We start from the raw sequence: 22,116 nt of genomic DNA on the forward strand, positions 1-22,116 counted from the left end.
TCTGGCTTACTTACATTTTCAAATGCCCAGGACAAAGTTTAATAATACAGAGACTTCCCCCATTTTTAAAAGCAGGATGTTTAACCTAACAACCAGCTACTTGATGGCAACAATATGTAATTATTTCAGAATCTGTAGCTTTCTCTTCTTTCATGACTAATTTTTAGCCTCAGAAGAATAAATGAATGGCATTCAGATTTGGCACCAAACATTAGTGGCACTTCAGCACAACTATGTTTCCTCCTTGTCTATCAGTACTACGCTCACAGTGAGGTTCAGGGTCCAGAGTAACTTAATTCTACCAATGTGAACCAACAGGCCTCTAATTCTGTTCTTTTTAGAGGGCTACAGTTCATGCCACATATCTCAGGTCATGTGGTGAAACAGTTGCAGCATTAAAAAAATGAATTTGAGTTGGTTGAAAAACAAGCAGTTTCAATATGACCCAATCAATACCTTTTTTCCCCAGCAGAGGGAGGACAATTTATCCAGCCCAGAATTTCCTTCTTTTTGATGCAAAAGGAAACATTGGATCGGACTATGCAACCAGACATCTCGCAATGCACTGCTGAAGACTGCTGAGATATAAAGTGGTAATTTAAAAACAAGTACCATCTTGCTTCTTGAAAGATTAAATCTCCTTTTAATCTAGATTATTCCAGATTGCACTGGAATAAGTGTATTATCTTTACAGAGTTTTCTTTTTCCATAGGAGGCTGTCTGTGAAAGGAACATAGCTGGATACCCACAAAAAGTTCAAAAGGAAGACATGAATTTAAATAACAAATTCAGTGACTTAACTTGCGTCCTTATACAGAAGAGGCAAAATGATTTGGGAAAGGCAGAGGATGTATTTCTTGTCCTTATACTGCAGTCTACTTAAGCATTAAGATTAGTTTTTACCTTAAATTTATATCTCGTTCAGCTGAGGAACATACTTGAATTTGATAAAACTGATCATAGTTTTATTTACTCAGATGAATGACTGTACTAGGAGAAATAAATATCTGGACACTAATCTTTCCTTACACAGACAGCAGTGAAGTTGCAGAAAGCTAATGAAGCACATGTCATCTTAACCAACAATGTCTATGAAGACGTCTCTGTATATTAATATTGAATTTTACAATGTTTTCACAGACATGGGTTTTTTTATACCTGCAAGTAATGTTAGGGTCAGCATTCCTTGATAGAAGAAGTTCTACAGTCTTCAAGATGTCTTCCTCTGAAGCTTGAGCAGTACATGCTGCCATCAGCACAGTGTACTTATCTGTTTTGAAACTTACAGTTAGAGAATTACGTATATAAAGGTAAATACCATATTAATCCAGAAGTTCCTTTAAAAGCCTTTTCTTTTGCTAGAGTTATTAACTGGGGTTGATACTCTTAAGATATTTAGAAAAGGGCAAGAAACTTGTTTTCCTTACAGTGAAAGTCACTAGAATTATCAGGTAAGATAAAGGCATCTGAGAAGATACACAGAAACATGAGAGTGAATGGCAGTAGTGAAGCATCTATTCCTACCAAAGTTTAGGATACTTTTTAGGTACCCCAAAAAAACAGTAGGAGCTTAACTAAGATGCTTGTTTCTCAAATCTCACTCCACACCAGTAGATTCAATCCCTGTTCCTCCCCACCTCTCTCCAAAATACAGTCAAGGGAAGAAACAGCTTACAGAAATTTAACTGCAATGGATAAAAAAAAAAAATGCATGAAATGTATTACAAACACATAGCAACATCAATTTTGAGGAGAATAGAGGCCCATACAATGGACAGTTGAAGTAACAAGGCTCTATTATAGGGCTTAAGGAGAAGGATGTTACTGAACTAGACTATTATGGCACAGTAGTGGGAGGCTGAGGGTTAAAAGTGTTTTCAGATGTGCATTTAAAGAACATCTACACAGTCCACAAAGATTCATCAGGAGGAACCAGCGTTTTTGCCCCAGGTCTGAAGCCAGCTGGGTGTCACACGCCACCTTTGCTCACAAATCAGAATTGTACACCACTGCCGTTTGCCCACAGAACAGGGGAGATCTCCTTCCCTAAGTTCTACAGAGATGTGGGAAGCATCATGACTCAAGGACCTTAGTGAGTTAATTGGCCCTAGAGTCAACTATGAGAAAGCCATTTGAGTAACTGCCCATTTTGCTTATTGCACAAACTTGTTCACAGGTTCAAACATGCCTTTAACAATTTGTTTTAACAAATATAATTTCAGCCATACCTACTTGAGTCCATACCATGAAGTGTTACAGAATATTTTCTAACTTTCTTGTAGAAATTTAAGACTGTGTACATATGAACACCTTTATTCTTCAACTGAGGTCAGAATTTACTGTATTTATACATGAGAAATTTGTTATGTACTTTTGCCCCATCTGCTCTACTTACTTTGTTTCTCATCACTTCTTGTCCCCCACCGCTCCAAAGACCTCAGTTTTGCATTAAAATTAATATGTTTTTGTTATATCCCATCTTTTAATTTTCAACCACCTCATGTAGAAGTTTTAATGCACATAAATCAGTATGGTAAATGAAAAACTAAGTTTCAGAGAGTCACTCAAACTTCTGAAAAATAGGCAAAATTAACACTTCATTAATATACTTGATACACTGACAGATTGTTGCTCAAAATGTTTAACCTGGCTATCAATAACAACATGAAGAGAAAGATGGTAAGACTTTGCACAAAGGCAGTGATAAACACTGTTAAGCTGGGAAAAATATTTAGGAGGAACCTGCAGTTGTATTTGTTTTCAGTATTTCAGGTAGTGACAAAAGAGTGGGGAAATTAATTTCTGTTGGCCCACCTATAGTTCATACATGCGAGCAAGAGAAGAAGGGGAAGAAATACCTTAGAATTTGAGAAAAAATGTTAGAGATCGCACAAAAAACTAGTTTATATTCGGTCTAGCTGAAAAACCCAGAAGAGTCAGTGAATTTAGTCCTCAAAGATGCTCCATTCTGACCCCATCCCATAGTGAATGGCTACATTAGTTCCTTGTTCTTCACAATTTACCAAAAAGGGTAAAATTAACTAACTACTTAAAAAGAATGACTGAAACGTGACAAAAGCTGATTAACAGCATAGCTGTTGTTAGGATTATAAGCATTAGAGGACAATTAGTATAGGATCACTTATGTGATTGCCTGCTGATGTAAAAAACGCAGCAGGACTGCTGACATTTAGTACCACTTCAGCATGGCATAGCTTTCCTGAACACATGTGGCCTGACCTGAATCAATCACCTGCAAGCCTGTTCCTGGCTGGCCAGTGCTCTGCTGTGCTTATGCCCTGGCTACTGTCTCCTACACAAACACGGAAACAAGTCAGGCAAGCACAGCTGGTCACACACTGAAAAAACGCCACACGTTTGGTTAACTGGTCAGCCAAAACTGCTGTCCATAGCAGTTTTCACCCCATTTATAGCACTCTACAGCCACAAACAAGGAAAAGGCATGAGCTGTATGCAGCCATACTTATAGGCAGCCACATGGAAATTCTCTAAAGTTGGCTACAAGGACAATAATTGGAAAACATGATTGCTTTTGGTGCAGGCAGTGAACTCTAATCTCATACTCTGATCAGATGCTAAGAAGTTCAAGAAAATATCTAGAGCCCGATTTGTACCATCTGCATTTCAGTCTACTACTATTACAAATATTGGCAAATACTGGAAAATAGGATCAATGCTTTCATGTACTTAGTGGTATTGTGTGTTGCATCAGTTTTCTGCAACTTGGATAATCTTCCAACACAATGAAAGAGAAGAATAACCACAGTTTAAGTGGGAAAAAGTTATTATTAAGTCATAAAAACTGACGGAGGAGCTGACATTACTTAGAAGCTCCACTAAAATCTTGCAGAATAAGGTCATCTACCAACATACTGGAGAACAGTTTTCACTTATTAAAAAAAAATTATAATTTTAGAGATACCCACATTAGTTTCAATGAACTGGAAAGTTATTCCTGTTGTTCGGTATTCTAGCTGGTTTCTGCATGTATATACTTTTTAACAGGATCAAACAAAGTAAGTTTTAACTCTACAACTTTACCCCAGAATTCTTGACCAAGTATTTCCAAACACCCTTTTAAAAAAGTACTTGGAGATTGGGACAGACAGAGTGAGAGTGAAAAAAACACAAGAAAACCCATCAACGGAATGCAGATCAGTTCCAAGAACACATTTTTTACTTTAAAGCTACTACTTCTATTTCAAAAGTGTGAAATGTAGCATAGGCCCCAGCTGTACTTTGAACTTTGATTTTTTTCCCTATGTATGTAAAAACAGAATAAGTATAGGACAATGTCTGGTACTGAGTGTTACTGGCCAGCATGTTTCATTCACATCTTACCTATTTCAAAACATGCATTAGCACCTCTGTCCAGAAGAAGACGCACTACTGCAAAATCAGCCACACTGGCAGCACACATCAGGGGAGTCCATCCAAACTGAAAGCTACACTCTATGCTTATACCTGTCAAAATTTAAGATACTAAAATCGTAAAACTGAACCACCACAAACACGCATTTTATAAACATTATTCTCAATATGTATCTTACAAAGGTTACACACTGTTTGCATTTAGTCCTAGGGAAGAGAAGTCTCTTAAACCATTTTCATTTTTTTAATACACCTTTATCTAGAATACCAGAAAACAACTTTTAGAACAGACACTAAAGAAGCTCAGTACTCAATCCAATACCACAGAACGACTACATTTTAGAAAACAAGTAATAAATTTAGCTAAAACAAATAATTTAAGAAAAGTGCACAGAATCTCTGTTTTCTCCACTTACGTGCAGTACCTGTCCTCAATCAGAATGAAAAATTTTGATCCTTGCCAAGTCAAGTGGACTGCTGTAGAAGCTACTTGCTGACAAGGCTTTTAGATCATATTAACTAGGGTTTACCTGCTTCACAGCTCCTTTTATTCTCCATTTTGCAAGGCAATTAACTAGCAGCTATAAGTTTTGCATTCATACTCACAAAATATTATCTCAATAGAAGGAAGATTATGCAAGATTCAGTCACAATCACCAGATCTGTTTGATATTCTTTATAATAGCCACATCTTCCTTTGTGGTTAGAAGTAAGCTTGCCAGACAGTACTTCCAAATTCACCAAGAACCAAGCATCAGACTGAGATACTCATTTAACAACTTTCAAATAAAAATCTCTATACGTTTTTGCAACAAGAGGAATCATCCTTCCTTCAATATTACTTCTTCTGTAAAAGTTTCCATCAGCTGGTTCCATATTAGTACAGCAGTGATTACACATAATCAAAAATACTTCTTTACAGGAGACAGCTCTGAAAAAAAGACAAAACTGTCCTAAGAAATCTGTGACAGTCGAGCTACATGCATTCCTTTTCGTGCAAATATATGTATTTATCTTCCCTGCTCTTGGATTGATTCTTCAACTGGCAAAGATGACTGGAGTTGTAGAAGCGATCAGTAAAGAAGTAACATTCAATGCAAGTCAGGTGTTGAAGCACTCTAATACCTGCAAGCCACAGAATTTGTGATCAAATCTTTTTAGTGATGCATACACACTGTCTTCAGTCCTTAACGTCACAGCACACCAGTCTATTTGCAGTACACAAAACATTTCATTGAAGCCCATGGCCAGGTTCTACAACGGGAGCCCACAAGTGTCCCTTCAAAGACATATCTGAACTTCCCTGTAGACGAGTCACTTCAAGAATTTAGAAAGTCTGATATCCAGCAGCCCACTAAAGTAACAGTAGTAGGAAAGGAATACCAGAAAGCTGGCACTCTGTCAGCCTTGAAGAAGTCCCTTTTCCTCTTAAGAAGAAAAGCAGTTCACGTTACCAGAGCTCCCATCTAGAGCTTTTTACTTTAACACATATCTGAAGAACAGTTACAAAAGATCTACTTGGCAGGCATACAGAGACTCAGGGCAACAAAGATGATTAAGGGAGTGGAGCATCTCCCTTATGAGGAAAGGCTGAGGGAGCTGGGTCTCTTTAGCTTGGAGGAGACTGAGGGGTGACCTCATTAATGTTTATAAATATATAAAGGGTGAGTGTCATGAGGATGGAGCCAGGCTCTTCTCAGTGACAACCAATGATAGGACGAGGGGTAATGGGTTCAAACTGGAACACAAGAGGTTCCACTTAAATTTGAGAAGACACTTCTTCTCAGTGAGGGTGACAGAACACTGGAACAGGCTGCCCAGGGAGGTTGTGGAGTCTCCTTCTCTGGAGACATTCAAAAACCGCCTGGATGCCTTCCTGTGTAACCTCACCTAGGTGTTCCTGCTCTGGCAGAGGGATTGGACTAGATGATCTTTCGAGGTCCATTCCAATCCCTAACATTCTGTGATTCTGTGACTTCCTAAAACTCTTCAGAAGGTGTTTTCCTCACTGCTTTCTTTACACATATGGCAAACAGTATCTGCCACCATGCTGGTGCTTTTTCTAAGTTCTAGAAGTAGAATTGTCTTTTTGGCAAGGGGATATCAAAGCTGTGTTACAGCTTGTTTGCCCTGCACGGTCTCTTACCATCTTTGTAGTGCCTGCCTTGAAAGACCACACAGTGTGAAAGTCACAATGCAAACCAGCTAGAGTCTCAGAAGAAGACAAAGAAATGAGAATTGAAACTGTAATACTGCTTCTTGGCTGCATGGTTATAGGAGTTCTTGACTGAACTAGAAGTGTCTCCCTTTGGTTACTACTCAGTCTCTCTCATTACATGAGCTGTTCTTGAACTAAGCAGGTTAGTCTAGCATTTTAAATGGCCCTTAAGAACGCACTGGTGAAGCCCCAAAAAAAAAAAAAAAACCAACACCCCACAGTGAAAAATCAGGCCAGATTCAACAGCCAGAGAGTGGCACAGCTGCTGCAGCTCCACACTCTCAGGTCCACACAGCACTGATGCTGAGCGTGTATTCCCAGCAGGCACACACACATAGCACCAGCCACACCAGTCAACACAGACGGAGTGCTCATGTGAACACAGACAGCATGAAGGCTCTCATCCTGCTCCCCTCTGGGACAGATGTATCCCCTCCAGCTGCCGACATCATGGACACATTGGTATCACAGTATCACAGTATGTTTGGGATTGGAAGGGACCTCAAAAGATCATCTAGTCCAATCCCCCTGCTGGAGCAGGAACGCCTAGGTGAGGTCGCACAGGAACATGTCCAGGCGGGTTTTGAATGTCTCCAGAGAAGGAGACTCCACAACCTCCCTGGGCAGCCTGTTCCAGTGCTCTGTCACCCTCACTGAGAAGAAGTTTCTTCTCAAATTTAAGTGCAACCTCTTGTGTTCCAGCTTGATCCCATTACTCCTTTTCCTATCATTGTTTGCCACCGAGAAGAGCCTGGCTCCATCCTCATGGCACTCACCCTTTATATATTTATTAATAAGGTCACCCCTCAGTCTCCTCTTCTCTAAACTAAAGAGCCCCAGCTCCCTCAGCCTTTCTTCATAAGGGAGGTGCTCCACTCCCTTAATCATCTTTGTTGCCCTATGCTGGACCCTCTCCAGCAATGGTCTCTGCCCTCTGGTCCCGCTCCTGTGCCTGGCACATCCTTTCACTCGCTCCTGCCTCTACAGTCACTGCTACCCAGGCACAAGGGCCCTATGACAGCCCTGGGAGTACCTTCCTCTAAGTTCATAATTTGGGTTCCTGCTCACCCTTGCGCCCCTCTGCTCCCCTCAGCTTGTAGAAATGGGCCTGTGATGTGCTGATGGCTTCCACGACAGGCTCCCCCACCTGCCATTGCCTCTCTGTGTTCTTTCATGGGCATGAGCAGAGAAAGTTTTCAGTTACATAACCTCACAAATTATGTTTAGAAGTCAAAACACATAAAACATTCTTACAATCCAGGTTACACACAACTATGATCCTGGTTGAACAGAAATGGGGAAAATATATTCTGGCCCCAGATGTGCTCTACAGAAGAAACTATATGAAGCATACGAATAATGGTGAAGCAAAATAACAGCAAAAGAAGAAATATGTTCTTTCTGGGTTTACTGCAGTTTTCTGGTACCTCTTTCAGGTATTTTGTTGACTGTGGCTACCAGTTACAGTAAAAAGGCTGTTTTTAAATAAAAAAATATAACCTCAAATTCAAAAATGTAATGCCTGAAGAACTATGATCAACCTCTACATACAGCTTTTAATGCTAAATCATTCCATGTTGGACACATAAAAATACCTGAGGTCTTAAAAGGCTTTAATTTAGTTTAAGAACAGCTTAGTACTAGAATACATTTACATTCAGATTGAATTTATCTGAGGAAAAAGTTCTAAAATGCTTGATTCTAGAAGATTTCTTTCTAATAGAAGCACTGATATCTTTTAAGTCAGCATTTAGTCCTGTGGTTCCACAATATCTTAAAGCTGAGTCAAATCAGAGCTGCTGATGTCTACCACTGCTGGGTCACCTAAGGTTCTCATGTGACTCAGGGTTCGAGGTCCCACACTGGCCAAAACATTATTCACACATACCCCTTCAGTTTACTACTGCTTTAATTCCCTCAAGTGGCTCACAAAAGATCAGATGAGCTCCAGTACTCACTGCTGAATGAGAACAGGAAAGAGGATTTGATTGTAACTACATCTTTTATCAGCCTATACTTGCATTACTTTTTGTAACACATACTTCAGAAACTTCTTCTCAGTATGCTGTCATTTTATAGGACGGGTAAGAGAAGACATTGTCCTCATCCACCTCCTAAAGGAGCTCTTTACAACTGCCTCAGCACCAAAGATTCCTAAAGCAACAGCTAAGCAAGCCAGAAGACAATATGTTCTTGCTCTGCCCAAAAGAATGGCCCCAACCAACTGTTGCTAGGAAATCCACTTCCAACACAAACCCTGAGTTTGGTAGAATGCTGGTAGTGAGTCTCCTACAAGCTCTACTGAACATATATTAAAAGCAACTTTGGAGGCCAAGATTTAATCTGACTGAGCACCAATCCTCTGAAGGACAATGTAACCTTTCTCCAGTAACACCTCCCTGTTAGAGAGGCATTGTTTTCCACTGCTCTGCAGGACAGAGGGGTCAAAATAAACTGTTAATCATACTTCCAGGAAATGGTAGATTCTCTTGTGATACTGCCTTGTGCATCTCGGTGGACAGGACACTAGACTGCAGGAATCTTCGGCCTGACCTTACTCTCTTACAGATACTTATTGTCATCTCACAACAGCATAGAACTGCCCAGTGTGCAGCAGGCATCAGCATGAAAAGTGAACTATTGCTGTTTGACTGAAATACAAGCCATTAAAAATGGATGGCTGTAACAAGACAATTCAGCAATATGATGCACAGACATCACTAAAAACACTGCCTATAAGAACATATTTTGTCAAAGCAAGACAGCAGATGTATTTCACTCATAATTACACTTCTGTGTTTCAGCCTGTGCAATAGTTTTTACTAAATTTAAAAAGCAAACCATTCCCTCACTGTGGTGAGAAACAGTTGCCTTCTAAAGGGGTAAATATTGTCATTGTTTTAAAATTCAGAAAAACACATTGCTAACTAGGAAACTCATAAGACAGTTTTTCCTCAGAAAACAAACTCTTGACTACTATATTCTGCTTGCTTGCTGAAGCAGAACTTCTTGACAATTATCACTAGGCAGGTCAACTCAGCTATGCAGTTTCTTGATTGCCCTGGATGCTTCAATAAGTGATCCAATCCTCCCAACACTGAATAACAGAAACACATTACAGACAAATACTGAGTAAGAGAACAGGAAGAAAGGCTTTCAGTGTTAAAACAAACTACTTTTTAGTGACAAATGCCACACAAACCCTATTAGGCCTTTCAGAATCACACAATCTTTGTCCAGCTGATGTTGCCAGGACAGCAGTATTACACAGGGCACATACCAGAAACTTAACAGTGCTCTGAGTTGGAGGAAAATAAAACAAAAGGGATTTCCAAACCAGGGGAGCATTAAAATAAAGAAGCCAGACTCTCCTTCCTGACCTCTGCAGCAACCTTCAACACCAAAGTAAGATCAGCCACTGAATTCTCATTCTCAATTTAAACGACCTCAACTTCAGCGTTTGTAACCAATATTTTCAGGTTAAAGATGCATTTGAAAACAAAGAAACACCTTATTTCACAGTTCCCACGTTACAGATTTCTCAATTTTTAGGGTTCTACAGACTGACAAAACAAATATAAATTAGAAGGGTTTTGTTGGAATACTGCATGCTGAGTCACTGAAAAAGTAATTTCATCTTTAAAATAAAAGTTTATATCCTGTATTGGAAACATTTCTTTATTCCTACTTGACACATTACTATGAAACGACAGACTTCAAAGATTACAGCATTCTTGCCAAATTCTATTGAAAATATTCAACTTTATAACTTTTACTCACCAGAATTTAAGAGTTCTTCAATTGATGACACATCACCACGAAACAGAGCCTTCTTTAATGCTTCCTTCTTGTCCTCCTGCAACATTTGATCCAACTGCTAGATAAGCAAAGAGAAGTCAAAACCTAATAGCTGTTTCAAGGTAAAACTACAGCCTGATTTCAGTATGAAAGCACTAATGATCTCTGTAAGGGCAAAGAGAAGGGGCAAGGTAAGACTTCTCTTCTTCTACCTACATACACCTGCTTAGAGTCTACTGTAAAACATAAGATTTAAAATTAACTTCTCAAAAAGGTTCAATTATCTGAAAACGTAAATATCTTCTTTTTCAACAGACCTGTAATCCTCCTACACCGTTCTCAGAGTTTTTTTAATGGCATCTGATTTCAATTAAGATTCTTTTTCATCTTTGGGCTCTGGAAAAACATTGCAAAACATTTCTGTACCTTTTTTGTACATTTCACATGTTGCAAAGCACAGCAATAAAAAAATTTATCTATCAGACATAGTAGCCAGAGCTTGGGGCAACATAGCTCAATGACTAGCTCTCTGACTTAATACAGTATGAATCCACTCCTGCAAAAGGTAACTGTTCCTCTGTCCTCCTAATCCTGTGGTAGCAGAGATGTTTGTGCTGCTGCATCATAAATGATTTGGCTGAAAAATGCCCTGACCAAAAAAATAGTTTATGCATCAGACTGAGTTGCCTGATTCAAAAGCATTATAGATTTGTTCTCTATTAAAACTGCAGATGCAGCTGAAGATCGCTGCTGGCATTATCTAGATTATACGAAATGCATAACAGAACTTCTTGACAGTTATCACTAGGCAGGTCAGCTCAGCTATGCAGTTTCTTGATTGCCCTGGATGCTTCAATAAGTGATCCAATCCTCCCAACACTGAATAACAGAAACACTTTACAGACAAATACTGAGTAAGAGAACACAGATCAGAACTATTCACTAGTTTCCTTACAGACGCAAGCTGGTATGGAAAGACAAGTCACATTTCATGATGAGTTTTGAAGTCATAACATGAAAAAGCAGAATTATACAATTTTCCCCAGCACATTGTAGCCTCTCTTTCCAAGGACTTCCATAAAGATTTTAATAAGTGCTTAGTATCCAGAAAACCAAAAGCGAGAAACAGCCAACATAATGTTCTAGCCCTATTTTTGTTCTACTCAGCCAACAATTTCCAAATAATGCATATCTTTGTATAGAACCTCAATTTAAAGATTGAGGTCCCTGAAAATCTGACTATAACCTTTAGCAAGAGTATTGCAAGTATTCAATTACTTCCATTTTCCAGTTCCAGCCATGAGACAAAACAATAGCTAAAAAGCCTTGCAGAATCTCTATCCCACACTGTCAGATGCCCCACACCTATTAGATGCAATAAAATAACTTAAAACTTCATGTTAGCAAGAAACAGCCTCAGAGATTTGAGATATAAAACAGTTTTACAGGCCTTCAGTCACTTTCAATTTTTTTCTCATATTGAAATAGGGTCCAGGGTCTGTAACTAAGGAGGATAAAAGTGTTTTAAATAAAGTTTTATGTAAGAAAACAACCCCCCAAACTTATGTTTTACTTAATCTGGATTGAGGGCACACCACCATTACCCTGCTAGGCCATAATGTCAGAGAGGCGTCAGCCGCAGCCCCTCCCGAGGCTGCTTCTCACTGAGCCCCAGGGAGCCCCGCGCACCTCACCGCGGCCTCAGGCCCGCACCAGCGCCAAGAGACTCGACCCCACCTGCGGCTCATGCGGCACGACGCCGATATCCCAGCCGTCCTCCTCGCTGTCGTCGTCCTCGTCGCCCCCAGCCACAACACGACCCGCCCACGTCCCGGCCGCCATGGCGCCCCGCTCCCGCGCCAACGCTCCCGGTCACGTGGCCCGAGCCGCTTTCCCGCGCACGAGGCAGCGGGGGCGGTGCTGCGCGCGCGGCTGTAACAGGCGGTCGCGCGCCGGGCGCGTTGAGCTTCGCGGGTGGTGGCGGTTGGGGCGGAATGTTCGTCCCTCAGACCCGCTCCGCTCCCGGACCAGGCAGCTGCAGTTTGTGAGGTGATGCCAGCGGCGTCCTGGGGTGTATTAGAAGGGGGGTGGTTAGCAGGTCCAGAGAGGTTCTCCCGCCCCTCTACTCTGCCTTGGTGAGACCACATCTGGAACACTGTGTCCAGTTCTGAGCCCCTCAGTTCAAGAAGGACAGGGAACTGCTGGAGAGAGTCCAGTGCAGGGCACCAAAGATGATTAAGGGAGTGGAACATCTCCCTTATGAGGAAAGGCTGAGGGAGATGGGTCTCTTTAGCTTGGAGGAGACTGTGAGGTGACCTCATTAATGTTTATAAATATATAAAGGGCGAGTGTCATGAGGATGGAGCCAGGCTCTTCTCTGTGACAACCAATGATAGGACAAGGGGAAATGGACACAAACTGGAACACAAGAGGTTCCACTTAAATATGAGAGGAAACTTCTTCTCAGTGAGGGTAACAGAACACTGGAACAGGCTGCCCAGGGGTGTTGTGGAGTCTCCTTCTCTGGAGACATTCAAAACCTGCCTGGACACCTTCCTGTGTAACCTCATCTAGGTGTTCCTGCTCCGGCAGGGGGATTGGACTAGATGATCTCTTGATGTCCCTTCTAATCCCTAACATTCTGTGATTCTGTAAAGGCGGCAGCAGGATCTGCGCTGGTGGTGATGTTCAGTGTCAGGTAAAAGAAGCAGATGAGACTTTGGGTGTTAAGTATGTGGGAGTGTAACGTGGCTTATTAGTGGCTTAGCTGTTTTGTAGGGGTGTTAGGTAGCACAGCAGGGCTATGTGTGAAGTTGTCTCTGCAGATCCATGACTGGGAAATGTGTTTAAGTCCAAGGAAAAAAGTAAGATTTTATCTCTTTAATTTCTGTTGTCATTAATACACCTAAACTGAGAGCAGTCACTTATGTTACTAATGTGTCGTTGCATGCACTGTTATGCAGCCAAAGCCTGTGGTGGTGACAGTTAATGTGGGGAAAGTTGAACAGCAGCCATGCATAATGAGCTAAACTTTCACCCTGCTCCCTCCCATCTGGGGATATTAGGCATTACTTTCAATTTCAGAATTGTGGTTAGATTTCTTTCTAATGACAGATAATAACTTATCTGTCAGGAGGTTCACGTTAAACTCTTTGAAGAACAGATGAGGAACAACATGTTGTATTTCATCCACAGGAAAAAACCTGCTCTTTGAACTCAGCACAGACCTTGCCCCAGTCTGAAATGAATTTGATCTTCTACTGAACAAAAGAGAAGAGAAGGGTGAAAGACTGATCTTGGAAAAGAGGCAGGTGCTACTGCAGATTGGTGAGTGTGGTCCTGGCAGCCATGGCAGTCTAAAAGTGTAATTTTTGGGAAGTTCATTTTGGTAAAAATTTCGCTCGATCAGAAAGGTGACTGTAAAGCATTTCTTCCTTTTTTTTTTTTTTTTAATTTTTAGTTCCCCCCCCCCCCCCCTTTTTTTTTGGTGAAATGGAATGTGTGAGGCAACTTTAACCATATTGTGAATTTGCAGGTTAGCTACAGCTGTGGCTAGAACATACTAAGTGCTATAAAAATTGCGCTTATTAAAACAAAAAACCAGTTTGTATGTTTCAGTTGTGCGCTCCTGACATTTTTAACAGCTGCTTTATCTGGGTTTTAGTTGCTTGTCTGTAAAAGATGACAACCTGTTTGCCTAAAACTACTATGAAAGTCAGGTTGTTAACAGTGAGGCAGCCTCATATAGAGCTAAATGAACTCCTATGAAAGAAACTTCCAGTTCTGGAAACTTGATAGCAATGCAAAAACCTTTCACACAGTCTCCCTAGAACAAAAGATGCTACAATTGAATAAACTGTAATACATACCTCTGGCTTAAGAAGAGAAGCCAGAGCGTGGTAGTCAATGGTGCGAAGTCTAGTCAATATCTAGTGGAGTGCCTCAGGGGTCAGTACTGGGGCCAATATTATTCAATATATTCATTAACGATTTAGACGAGGGAATAGAGTGTACTATCAGCAAGTTTGCTGATGACACTAAGCTGGGAGGAGTGGCTGACATGCCAGAAGACTGCGCTGCCATCCAGCGGGACCTGGACAGGCTGGAGAGTTGGGCGGGGAATAACCTAATGAAATTTAACAAGGGAAAGTGTAGAGTCCTGCATCTGGGCAGGAACAACCCCAGGTTCCAGTATAGGTTGGGAAATTACATATTAGAGAGGAGTGTAGGGGAAAGGGACCTGGGGGTCCTGGTGGACAGCAGGATGACCATGAGCCAGCACTGTGCCCTTGTGGCCAGGAAGGCCAATGGCATCCTGGGGTGTATTATAAGGGAGGTGGTTAGTAGATTGAGAGAGGTCCTCCTTCCCCTCTACTCCGCCCTGGTGAGACCACACCTGGAATATTGTGTCCAGTTCTGGGCCCCTCAGTTCAAGAAGGACAGGGAACTGCTGGAGAGGGTCCAGTGTAGGGCAACGAAGATGATTAAGGGAGTGGAGCACCTCCCTTATGAAGAAAGGCTGAGGGAGCTGGGGCTCTTTAGTTTGGAGAAGAGGAGACTGAGGGGTGACCTTATTAATGTTTATAAATATATAAAGGGTGAGTGCCATGAGGATGGAGCCAGGCTCTTCTCGGTGGCAAACAATGATAGGACAAGGGGTAATGGGATCAAGCTGGAACACAAGAGGTTGCACTTAAATTTGAGAAGAAACTTCTTCTCAGTGAGGGTGACAGAGCACTGGAACAGGCTGCCCAGGGAGGTTGTGGAGTCTCCTTCTCTGGAGGCATTCAGAACCCGCCTGGACATGTTCCTGTGTGACCTCACCTAGGCGTTCCTGCTCCAGCAGGGGGATTGGACTAGATGATCTTTTGAGGTCCCTTCCAATCCCAAACATACTGTGATACTGTGATACCTATGCATAAAGGCTTATCTTTATGTGATTATTTTTGATTTACCTACATAAACTAAACATGTTTAAATTACTTTGGTAGTGAAGATATAGTATTTACTGGATGTAGTAATTAAATATTTTTGTAGCCATGTCAGTTTGTATAAGATTGTAATTTATATTCTCAGAGTTTTCAGTTTTTCTGATCACTGGCCTGAAGGTTTGTTGTTCCACTTTCTGCCTGCAGAGTAAAAGCAGAATTTCTGGCATTGTCATTCTAGCTTCTTTGTAGTTATGTAAGTCTACCAGACCACAACATCATATCCAGGACCAAGCTTCCATAATATTTTTGGTTTGGCTGAGCTGTGTTAGAGAACATGAGTTTGCTAGTAGAATTTATATCCACAGCTGCTGAACTCTAAAGACAACTGAGTGTGACTTTTTACAATTGACCTGATGTGGTACAAGAGAGTTGTTTCTAACTGGTGATGGTACTATCTACAGATTCCTTACTTTTAATACACTACAATTTATTTAGTTTTTGACAATTATGATTTATTTCCCCTTGTTCAGGTTTCTAAGTTTGAATTGTGGTATTTTTTGTTTTGTTTTGTTTTTTCTGAACTGTCTCATATACAATTTAAAATGTCACAACAGGCACTTCAAATACAACCTGGATGCTGCTGCTTTGCTCAAAGACCACCTCTCTTTACATATGTTACCTTCAGTGACAGGCCTGATAGTCCCTAATACTACAAAAAACCCTTTCAGAAGTTCACACTGCAGAAGAGCCTTGCAGTAATTGTACCTGATAGCTGCTTCAACCGTAAACGTGCTAATTGTGCAGAAGTTGATAGCAGATGACCTCTCCTTGTGTGTTAGCTTGAAACTGTAAGACAGATGTTATTGTTGATGTGGACTTTCCCACATATTTTTTGCATTCTTCTTGTTCCCGTTCCTTGGTGACCTTGAAGTCTGTCTTAATTTTTCAGCTAAGCAGACTCTTCATTTTGGTTGACAGTGTGGTAACTCCTGTCATCCATATTTGCCAAATATGAGTATGTTTTTACTTACTCTGGTAGAGCAGTTCCCAACATCTTTTCCTCATTGCCATGCAGTAATCATTTTACATGCAGGAGGCAATTATGGAATGGCTCAAGCTGGGAAAACGTCTCAGAATAATTTCCGTTATCAGAAGGGGTATCAGAATAAGCACTAGAAGCGAACTCTAAAATAAATGCTTTATCTGTGCGTAGCCTAGCTCCATGTGCTTGAATGTCAGGCTATACTAAACATACCTGTTAAAAAGTGCAGTGAGGATAGCAGTTGCTGGGTGCAGTATATAATAGTATTCTTGTAGGAACCTATTTTTGCTTTGAATAATAAAACTTCCTTAATACACTTTATCTGTCTTCAGCCACCCTTCTTGCTGGCCATAGTTGCATTTAAGCTTCATCTGGTTTTTATTCTTCAGCTGACTTTTAATCTTCTTTCATTATTCTTGGTATTCAATAGATTTCGTTAGTTGTCTGAATTTCTTCTGTGTTTTTATCTAAACCTCGTGTTTTGTCTTGTGTGTGATGGATGTACGTATAGCTACAAATTTTTATTCAAACATGGTTGCCAGAATATTTCAGAATATTTTAACTGTTTCAGTTTTCTCTGTTTCAGTTTTCTCTGTTTCTTACCAAAATGCTGAATCAGAAATTATTTAAGGGTTTTGATGGTGGTAAAGTAAGGTTCTTGAGAAAAGAATCAGAATTGGTAAATGTTAAAAGAGAATGACTCTGTAAAACCTTAACTATTGCAATACCATTCTACCCACAACACAGCAGCTAATACTGTAGGGGTTTAACTGCACTAGCATTTTAGTGGAATTCTACATAGTTCTCTATCACAGCTATTAGTCTGAATAACAGTCTACACCCTTTCTTACGTAATTTTCATGTGCGATAACATTACTTAGGGTATAAACTCAGTGTTTTTTTTTTTTTTTTTATCTCAATGTTAGCTAGATATTACTTTGACAAAACTTAACTGTGGGACAACTGTTAAAAGGTCTTGAACCCATTTATTTCATGTTCTTCTAATTTATTAATGCAGAGGAGGAAAGAAGTCCTTGTGCAAGCAATAGGCACTCCAGAAAGAAATGACTTAGTAGTTGTAAGAGATTCTCATTCCCTGAGAGGTTTAGTAGCTCTGGTTTTACTGAACTGACAAATTACCAGTACATTTTCAGCAGAAATACCAGCTGTGCCAGTTCCATGGTTAAGGGCAGGGCACTGTGCAGGAATTTGCATAATTTGCAAAAAGTTCCATAAAGTAACACAGGTGATTGCAATTTCACAGGTCACATTTGTGAAATAAATGGGAAACAGAGTATTTCATAGTATTTTAGATTGTCCTGGGTAAATTTTCAGCTGGCTTATATATACCTGTATTATCACTTATTTTTAAGGTATCTCAAGTCTAAAGAAGGGCTAATATTACAGTTTTCTGTAAAAAGCACTGATCTGTGTCCTGTCTGTGATCTGTGAAATCACCCTTTGCATTAAACCAGTTTTAGTTTTGTCATCCTGAAATTTTGTTATGAACTGCTGCACTATAGCAAATTGAGTTATTCATGGTTATTTCAGTCATCGTTCTAATGGACTCTACAATAAATGAAAAGCATTTAATTTCAGCTGTTTTGCTTCTCGTAATTCATTTTTGCAGCTGTGTTCATCCTGTCCACTTTGCCAAATCTCTCTGGATAGTACCTGATGTAAAACTTTCAATCTGCTGCCAAAAGCTTGAGTATAAGTTGCATACCAACTGTTTTCCCCATCATAAAATTCGTTTTCTAGTAGAAGCCTTAAATCACTGTCAAAATAAAACCACATAAACTAATCAGTGGGGAATTCATGGGCGTGGTATAAAACTGAAGCCTTTTCAGGACCTCCTAGGTGCCAGTGTCATGAAAATATCTCTTATTGTCATAGTAATGTATAAAAAGCCTAGAACAGGAATTAGGATGTTGAAGATAATTTTTTTAAGTGTCAAGCATGTTTTAGCTTCTTTCTATATAATCTAGAATCTTTGGTCTGCGTAGCAAGTCCATGTCAGAATGATTCCTGCTATTACTAGATGCATCCACTCTCTTAAAAATTCCTCATTCCTACACTATCTCTACTTGGTTCTACACTATTTTGTCCCAGTAATCTTGACTCTCAGTACTCCCACTTCGTTATCATGTTGCTGAATGCTGAGTGCTTTCCTGTTTCAGCCTGTTCACTCACCCGTCTCTTAGAAACTCTGTTTATATGAATTTATATGATTAAGTAATGCTAGGAACTTTCTAGCCTGTTTACCTTTTATTCCGATATATCACTATATCACTTTTATCAAGATTAGTTATCCAGATATTTCAGTATATTCACATATATAGTAATCTTGTTAGTCACCGCATTCTTATTTCGCTCTGACCAATTCAAAAGTGATATGGGTTCTTGGAAAAGGGACTGAATCAAAAACTCTTTTTGCTTTATCATGTTTCATCCATTTTTTTTTTTTTCTTGTTAGCAAAATGTGCAATCTACTTTTCATTTTTGCATTCTGAACCACCTTGCTGTCACAGGTTTACCACAACATATTAGATCTCTGGTTATCATTATCTTATCCTTGTGGCTGCTAGGGCTGCTTATTGATACTCTCTGGGCGTTGTGACAACTCCTACACATACACTATCTTCTTGGACTTTTTCTTGAGTTTATTAAGTCAGGATGGTGTTTTACATTATAGTCTGTGATGCTGGCTCTCCAAAGTGATACTGTGAATTCAGAGCTCCTAAAACTTCCCAGCTTCTCTTCTTAGAGAAACTGTTCAGCCCCTCACTGAATTCCTAGGATGTGCTAACTGGACTTCGCTACCAATTCTTTTTCTCTCATTCATTTCTGCCATGTAAGTCAGCATCTCCTTTACATCTGCTTTAAGTGCTTCTCTTTGAGGGTAATTGTGGTGCAATTCACTTTCTCAGTGGTGTGAAATAAAATTATCACAAAATGCCAGCATTTGGAACATGAGAATGTGCTCTGTGGGAAAACTGTCCAAAGATGTTGCGTTGTCTTCCAGCTATCTTACACTTTCATTCTTATGCTACTCTCCGAACTTTTGTCCAGAAGCGTCTACCTGTGGAAGAGACTTTATGATCATTTCTGGGTACTCCATCCCAGCTGGCCCAATAGCAGGAATCCGTGAGGCTTCCTATTGGCCAGATGGAAGCAGTTACGCACTGGGATTGCCCTGACTGTTTATCTGTCTAAAGCAATTACTACTGAGATTGAAGAAGAAGGTTCCTTCCCTAGTAAGTCCCTAATATTTAAATGACCATAGTCCAGCCTCCTATGTGCTCATATTGAATCACATTGTTGCATAAGATCCTGTATGTGTATCTGCTTCTTTTTCTCTCCAAGTCTCTAACGACTGATATAAATTCTTCATTCAGGTTGCTGTTGCCATAGATATAATGGTTATCTTGTTATAAAAACCTTTTATTAGTCCCATTAGTTTCAGTGCGTGAAATCTCAAAATTATGAACAGGCACTAGTGTATTAAAAACCGTACCTCCTGTCTAATTTGTGCAGCAAAATCCTCAGCAGTTCCTATCTGCTTTGGTGCTGTAAAAATGCCCTGAATCTTAACCTGAATAGTTCCAGTATAGAGGATGATTATCTAACGTATGGTTTCTTATCTGTTAATGAAGATGTATACACTTCCAAACCAGCTGTTTGCTCTAGATTCCTTTTTCACAGTGCTTTCCTATGAAACTTATCTTGCACTAAACTTATGGAATCCCAATTGCCTGACTGTAAGGTTCTGAAATAAACAGATCTGCTGTATAGTTCTTTCCTGTGTTCTTCCTTGAAATACCTGTTCATTTTACCAGATCATCCAAACTATCATTGAATGAATCTGAAATCCAGATGTATATGGGGGCATAATGGGACTATGTGGCTTGCATTAATGATCTGTGATCACAGATTTCCTTGGCCACATCAGCCAATCATAACAAACCTCTGATTAACCCCTTGGCTCACTTTCTGCAAAATCTCCACAGTCCCTTTTGGCAGTGAGCTCAGAGTGGTCATTTCAAGTAGATGGGTTTTTATAATAGGCATATGTCCCTTGGTGAGTTGAGCAACTTTCAGGTAGATAGTCTAGTAGTCAAGACCCGTGTCTCCCCACTGAGCTGTTTCATCATTTGCTAGTATCTCTACTTAAAAGTGTATGTTAAGTAGCCTTAGTTTGGTTACCACTTGGCATTATATCAAAAGAGACATTGAGATGTACTGATTAATGTCATGGGAATAGTGTGAGGATTGTGAGACTACTACAATATGGATGTGTACATCACAAGTGTACAAGTGATGTGTCATAACTTGTGGAAGAGAGGGGTATGGTGATTTTCTGTGATGGGGACCTATTTCTCTGATGTTGTTGCTGTGTACCATTTGGTCCTGTCAGTGAGATAACTCTGTGATAACTTCACAGTCATAGTTTTTCAATCTGTTGCTCAGCTGGAGTAGCACTCTATAGTAGTCTTTCTTCTACCCTTGTAATCCACTGTTGTCCAAAATTTTGTGAATGTTATTCATAGAATCACAGAATAGTTTGGGTTGGAAGGGACCTTGAAAGGTCATTTAGTCCAACCCCCCTGCAATGAGCAGGGACATCTTCAACTAGATCAGGTTGCTCAGAGCCCTATCCAGCCTGGCCTTGAATGTCTCCAGGGATGGGGCATCTACCACCTCTCTGGGCAACCTGTTCCAGTATTTTACCATCCTTATTGTAAAAAGTTTTTTCCTCATGTCTAACCTGAATCTCCCCTCTTCTAGTTTAAAACCATTACCCCTTGTCCTGTCGTAACACACCCTTCTAAAAGGTCTGGCCCCATCTTCCTTATAGGCTCCTTTTAAGTACCAAATTTGGGCCTAGCCTATACCTCCTAGGTAGTGCTTTCAGGCTGCCCAGTTTGTGCTGAATGCCAGAAACATCAGCGTTCTAGTCTGGGCTGACTCAAAAACATTGAGTGTCAGTTATTGCTGCCTAAGGTGGTTACTGTGCTGTATGTAAACACTGATGAGTAGCTACTGATCTTTTACATTAGGATTTCTGTACCCACCTAGAAATATTTAGTCTTGAGTTTGAAGTGTGGAGATATTTAGGTTTCTGTTGATTTCCACAGGAGTAGTGGATGCTTGCACATCAGAAAGAGCGTTTAATACTATATGTTCAAGTGATTTTTGTTTTTAAAGATGTGCAGCATACTACTTGTGTGTACTTTACCTCATCTGTTAACTTTTGGGAAACATCTTGAGATCTTCAAATTAAAACTATTATATAATCTGAGATGCTAAATTAAACACACTGAGTTTTGTTAACAAGTAGTAGATAAGAATCTCTTAGTAAGTCACATAGATTTCTCCTGAAGCATATTGTACCAAGCTAATAAATGTTGACACATTCTCTTCTGGTAACATTTTTTAAAAATGCTTTAGTAATTTTTGTTATTTTCTATAACATTTACCAATACAGTGATATTTAATGGGTCTCGTTCATACTGGACCCATTCCTGTTATGGTAAAACTCACTTGTACTGCTTTAAAAATTGGCTTTGATAAAGGGTATCTAATTCGAAGTTTTGTTGCTTACTTCTTAATAGAATAATTTGGTCCTACGCCTGCTTGCAGGAAAATCATTATTATTAGTCTTGGTGCATGAAGCATATAAGTTGTGTGATGTAGCTTTGTGTTGTAGTACAACAGTCTAAAGAAATACACTA

The 22,116-nt window shown here is 40.0% G+C and overlaps 2 protein-coding genes across 3 annotated transcripts in view; one reads left to right on the top strand and one right to left on the bottom strand.

Moving 5' to 3' along the window:
- ASZ1 (ankyrin repeat, SAM and basic leucine zipper domain containing 1) overlaps positions 1 to 12,349 on the bottom strand; it is a 38,850-nt gene extending 26,501 nt beyond the window's left edge. Inside the window, exons 1-4 of one of the 2 annotated variants that reach the window (XM_005500870.3) lie at positions 12,146 to 12,349; positions 10,391 to 10,487; positions 4,363 to 4,485; positions 1,159 to 1,270 (exon numbers count right to left, since the gene is read on the bottom strand). In XM_005500870.3, the coding sequence (XP_005500927.2) occupies positions 1,159 to 1,270; positions 4,363 to 4,485; positions 10,391 to 10,487; positions 12,146 to 12,250 (437 nt within the window). In that variant the 5' untranslated portion in view covers positions 12,251 to 12,349. Of the gene's footprint in view, positions 1 to 1,158; positions 1,271 to 4,362; positions 4,486 to 8,652; positions 8,821 to 10,390; positions 10,488 to 12,145 lie in introns of those variants that run through there. The other variant, XM_021285423.2, reaches the window with a different exon arrangement.
- A 1,254-nt stretch (positions 12,350 to 13,603) lies between these two features.
- Positions 13,604 to 22,116, top strand: part of CFTR (CF transmembrane conductance regulator) — a 110,920-nt gene continuing 102,407 nt past the window's right edge. The window contains exon 1 of the mRNA XM_065048802.1: positions 13,604 to 13,735. The gene's annotated coding sequence lies outside the window, so the exon portion shown is untranslated. The remainder of the gene's footprint in view (positions 13,736 to 22,116) is intronic.

This window comes from Columba livia, chromosome 1 (genome assembly GCF_036013475.1).
Source record: "Columba livia isolate bColLiv1 breed racing homer chromosome 1, bColLiv1.pat.W.v2, whole genome shotgun sequence".
NCBI lineage: Eukaryota > Metazoa > Chordata > Aves > Columbiformes > Columbidae > Columba > Columba livia.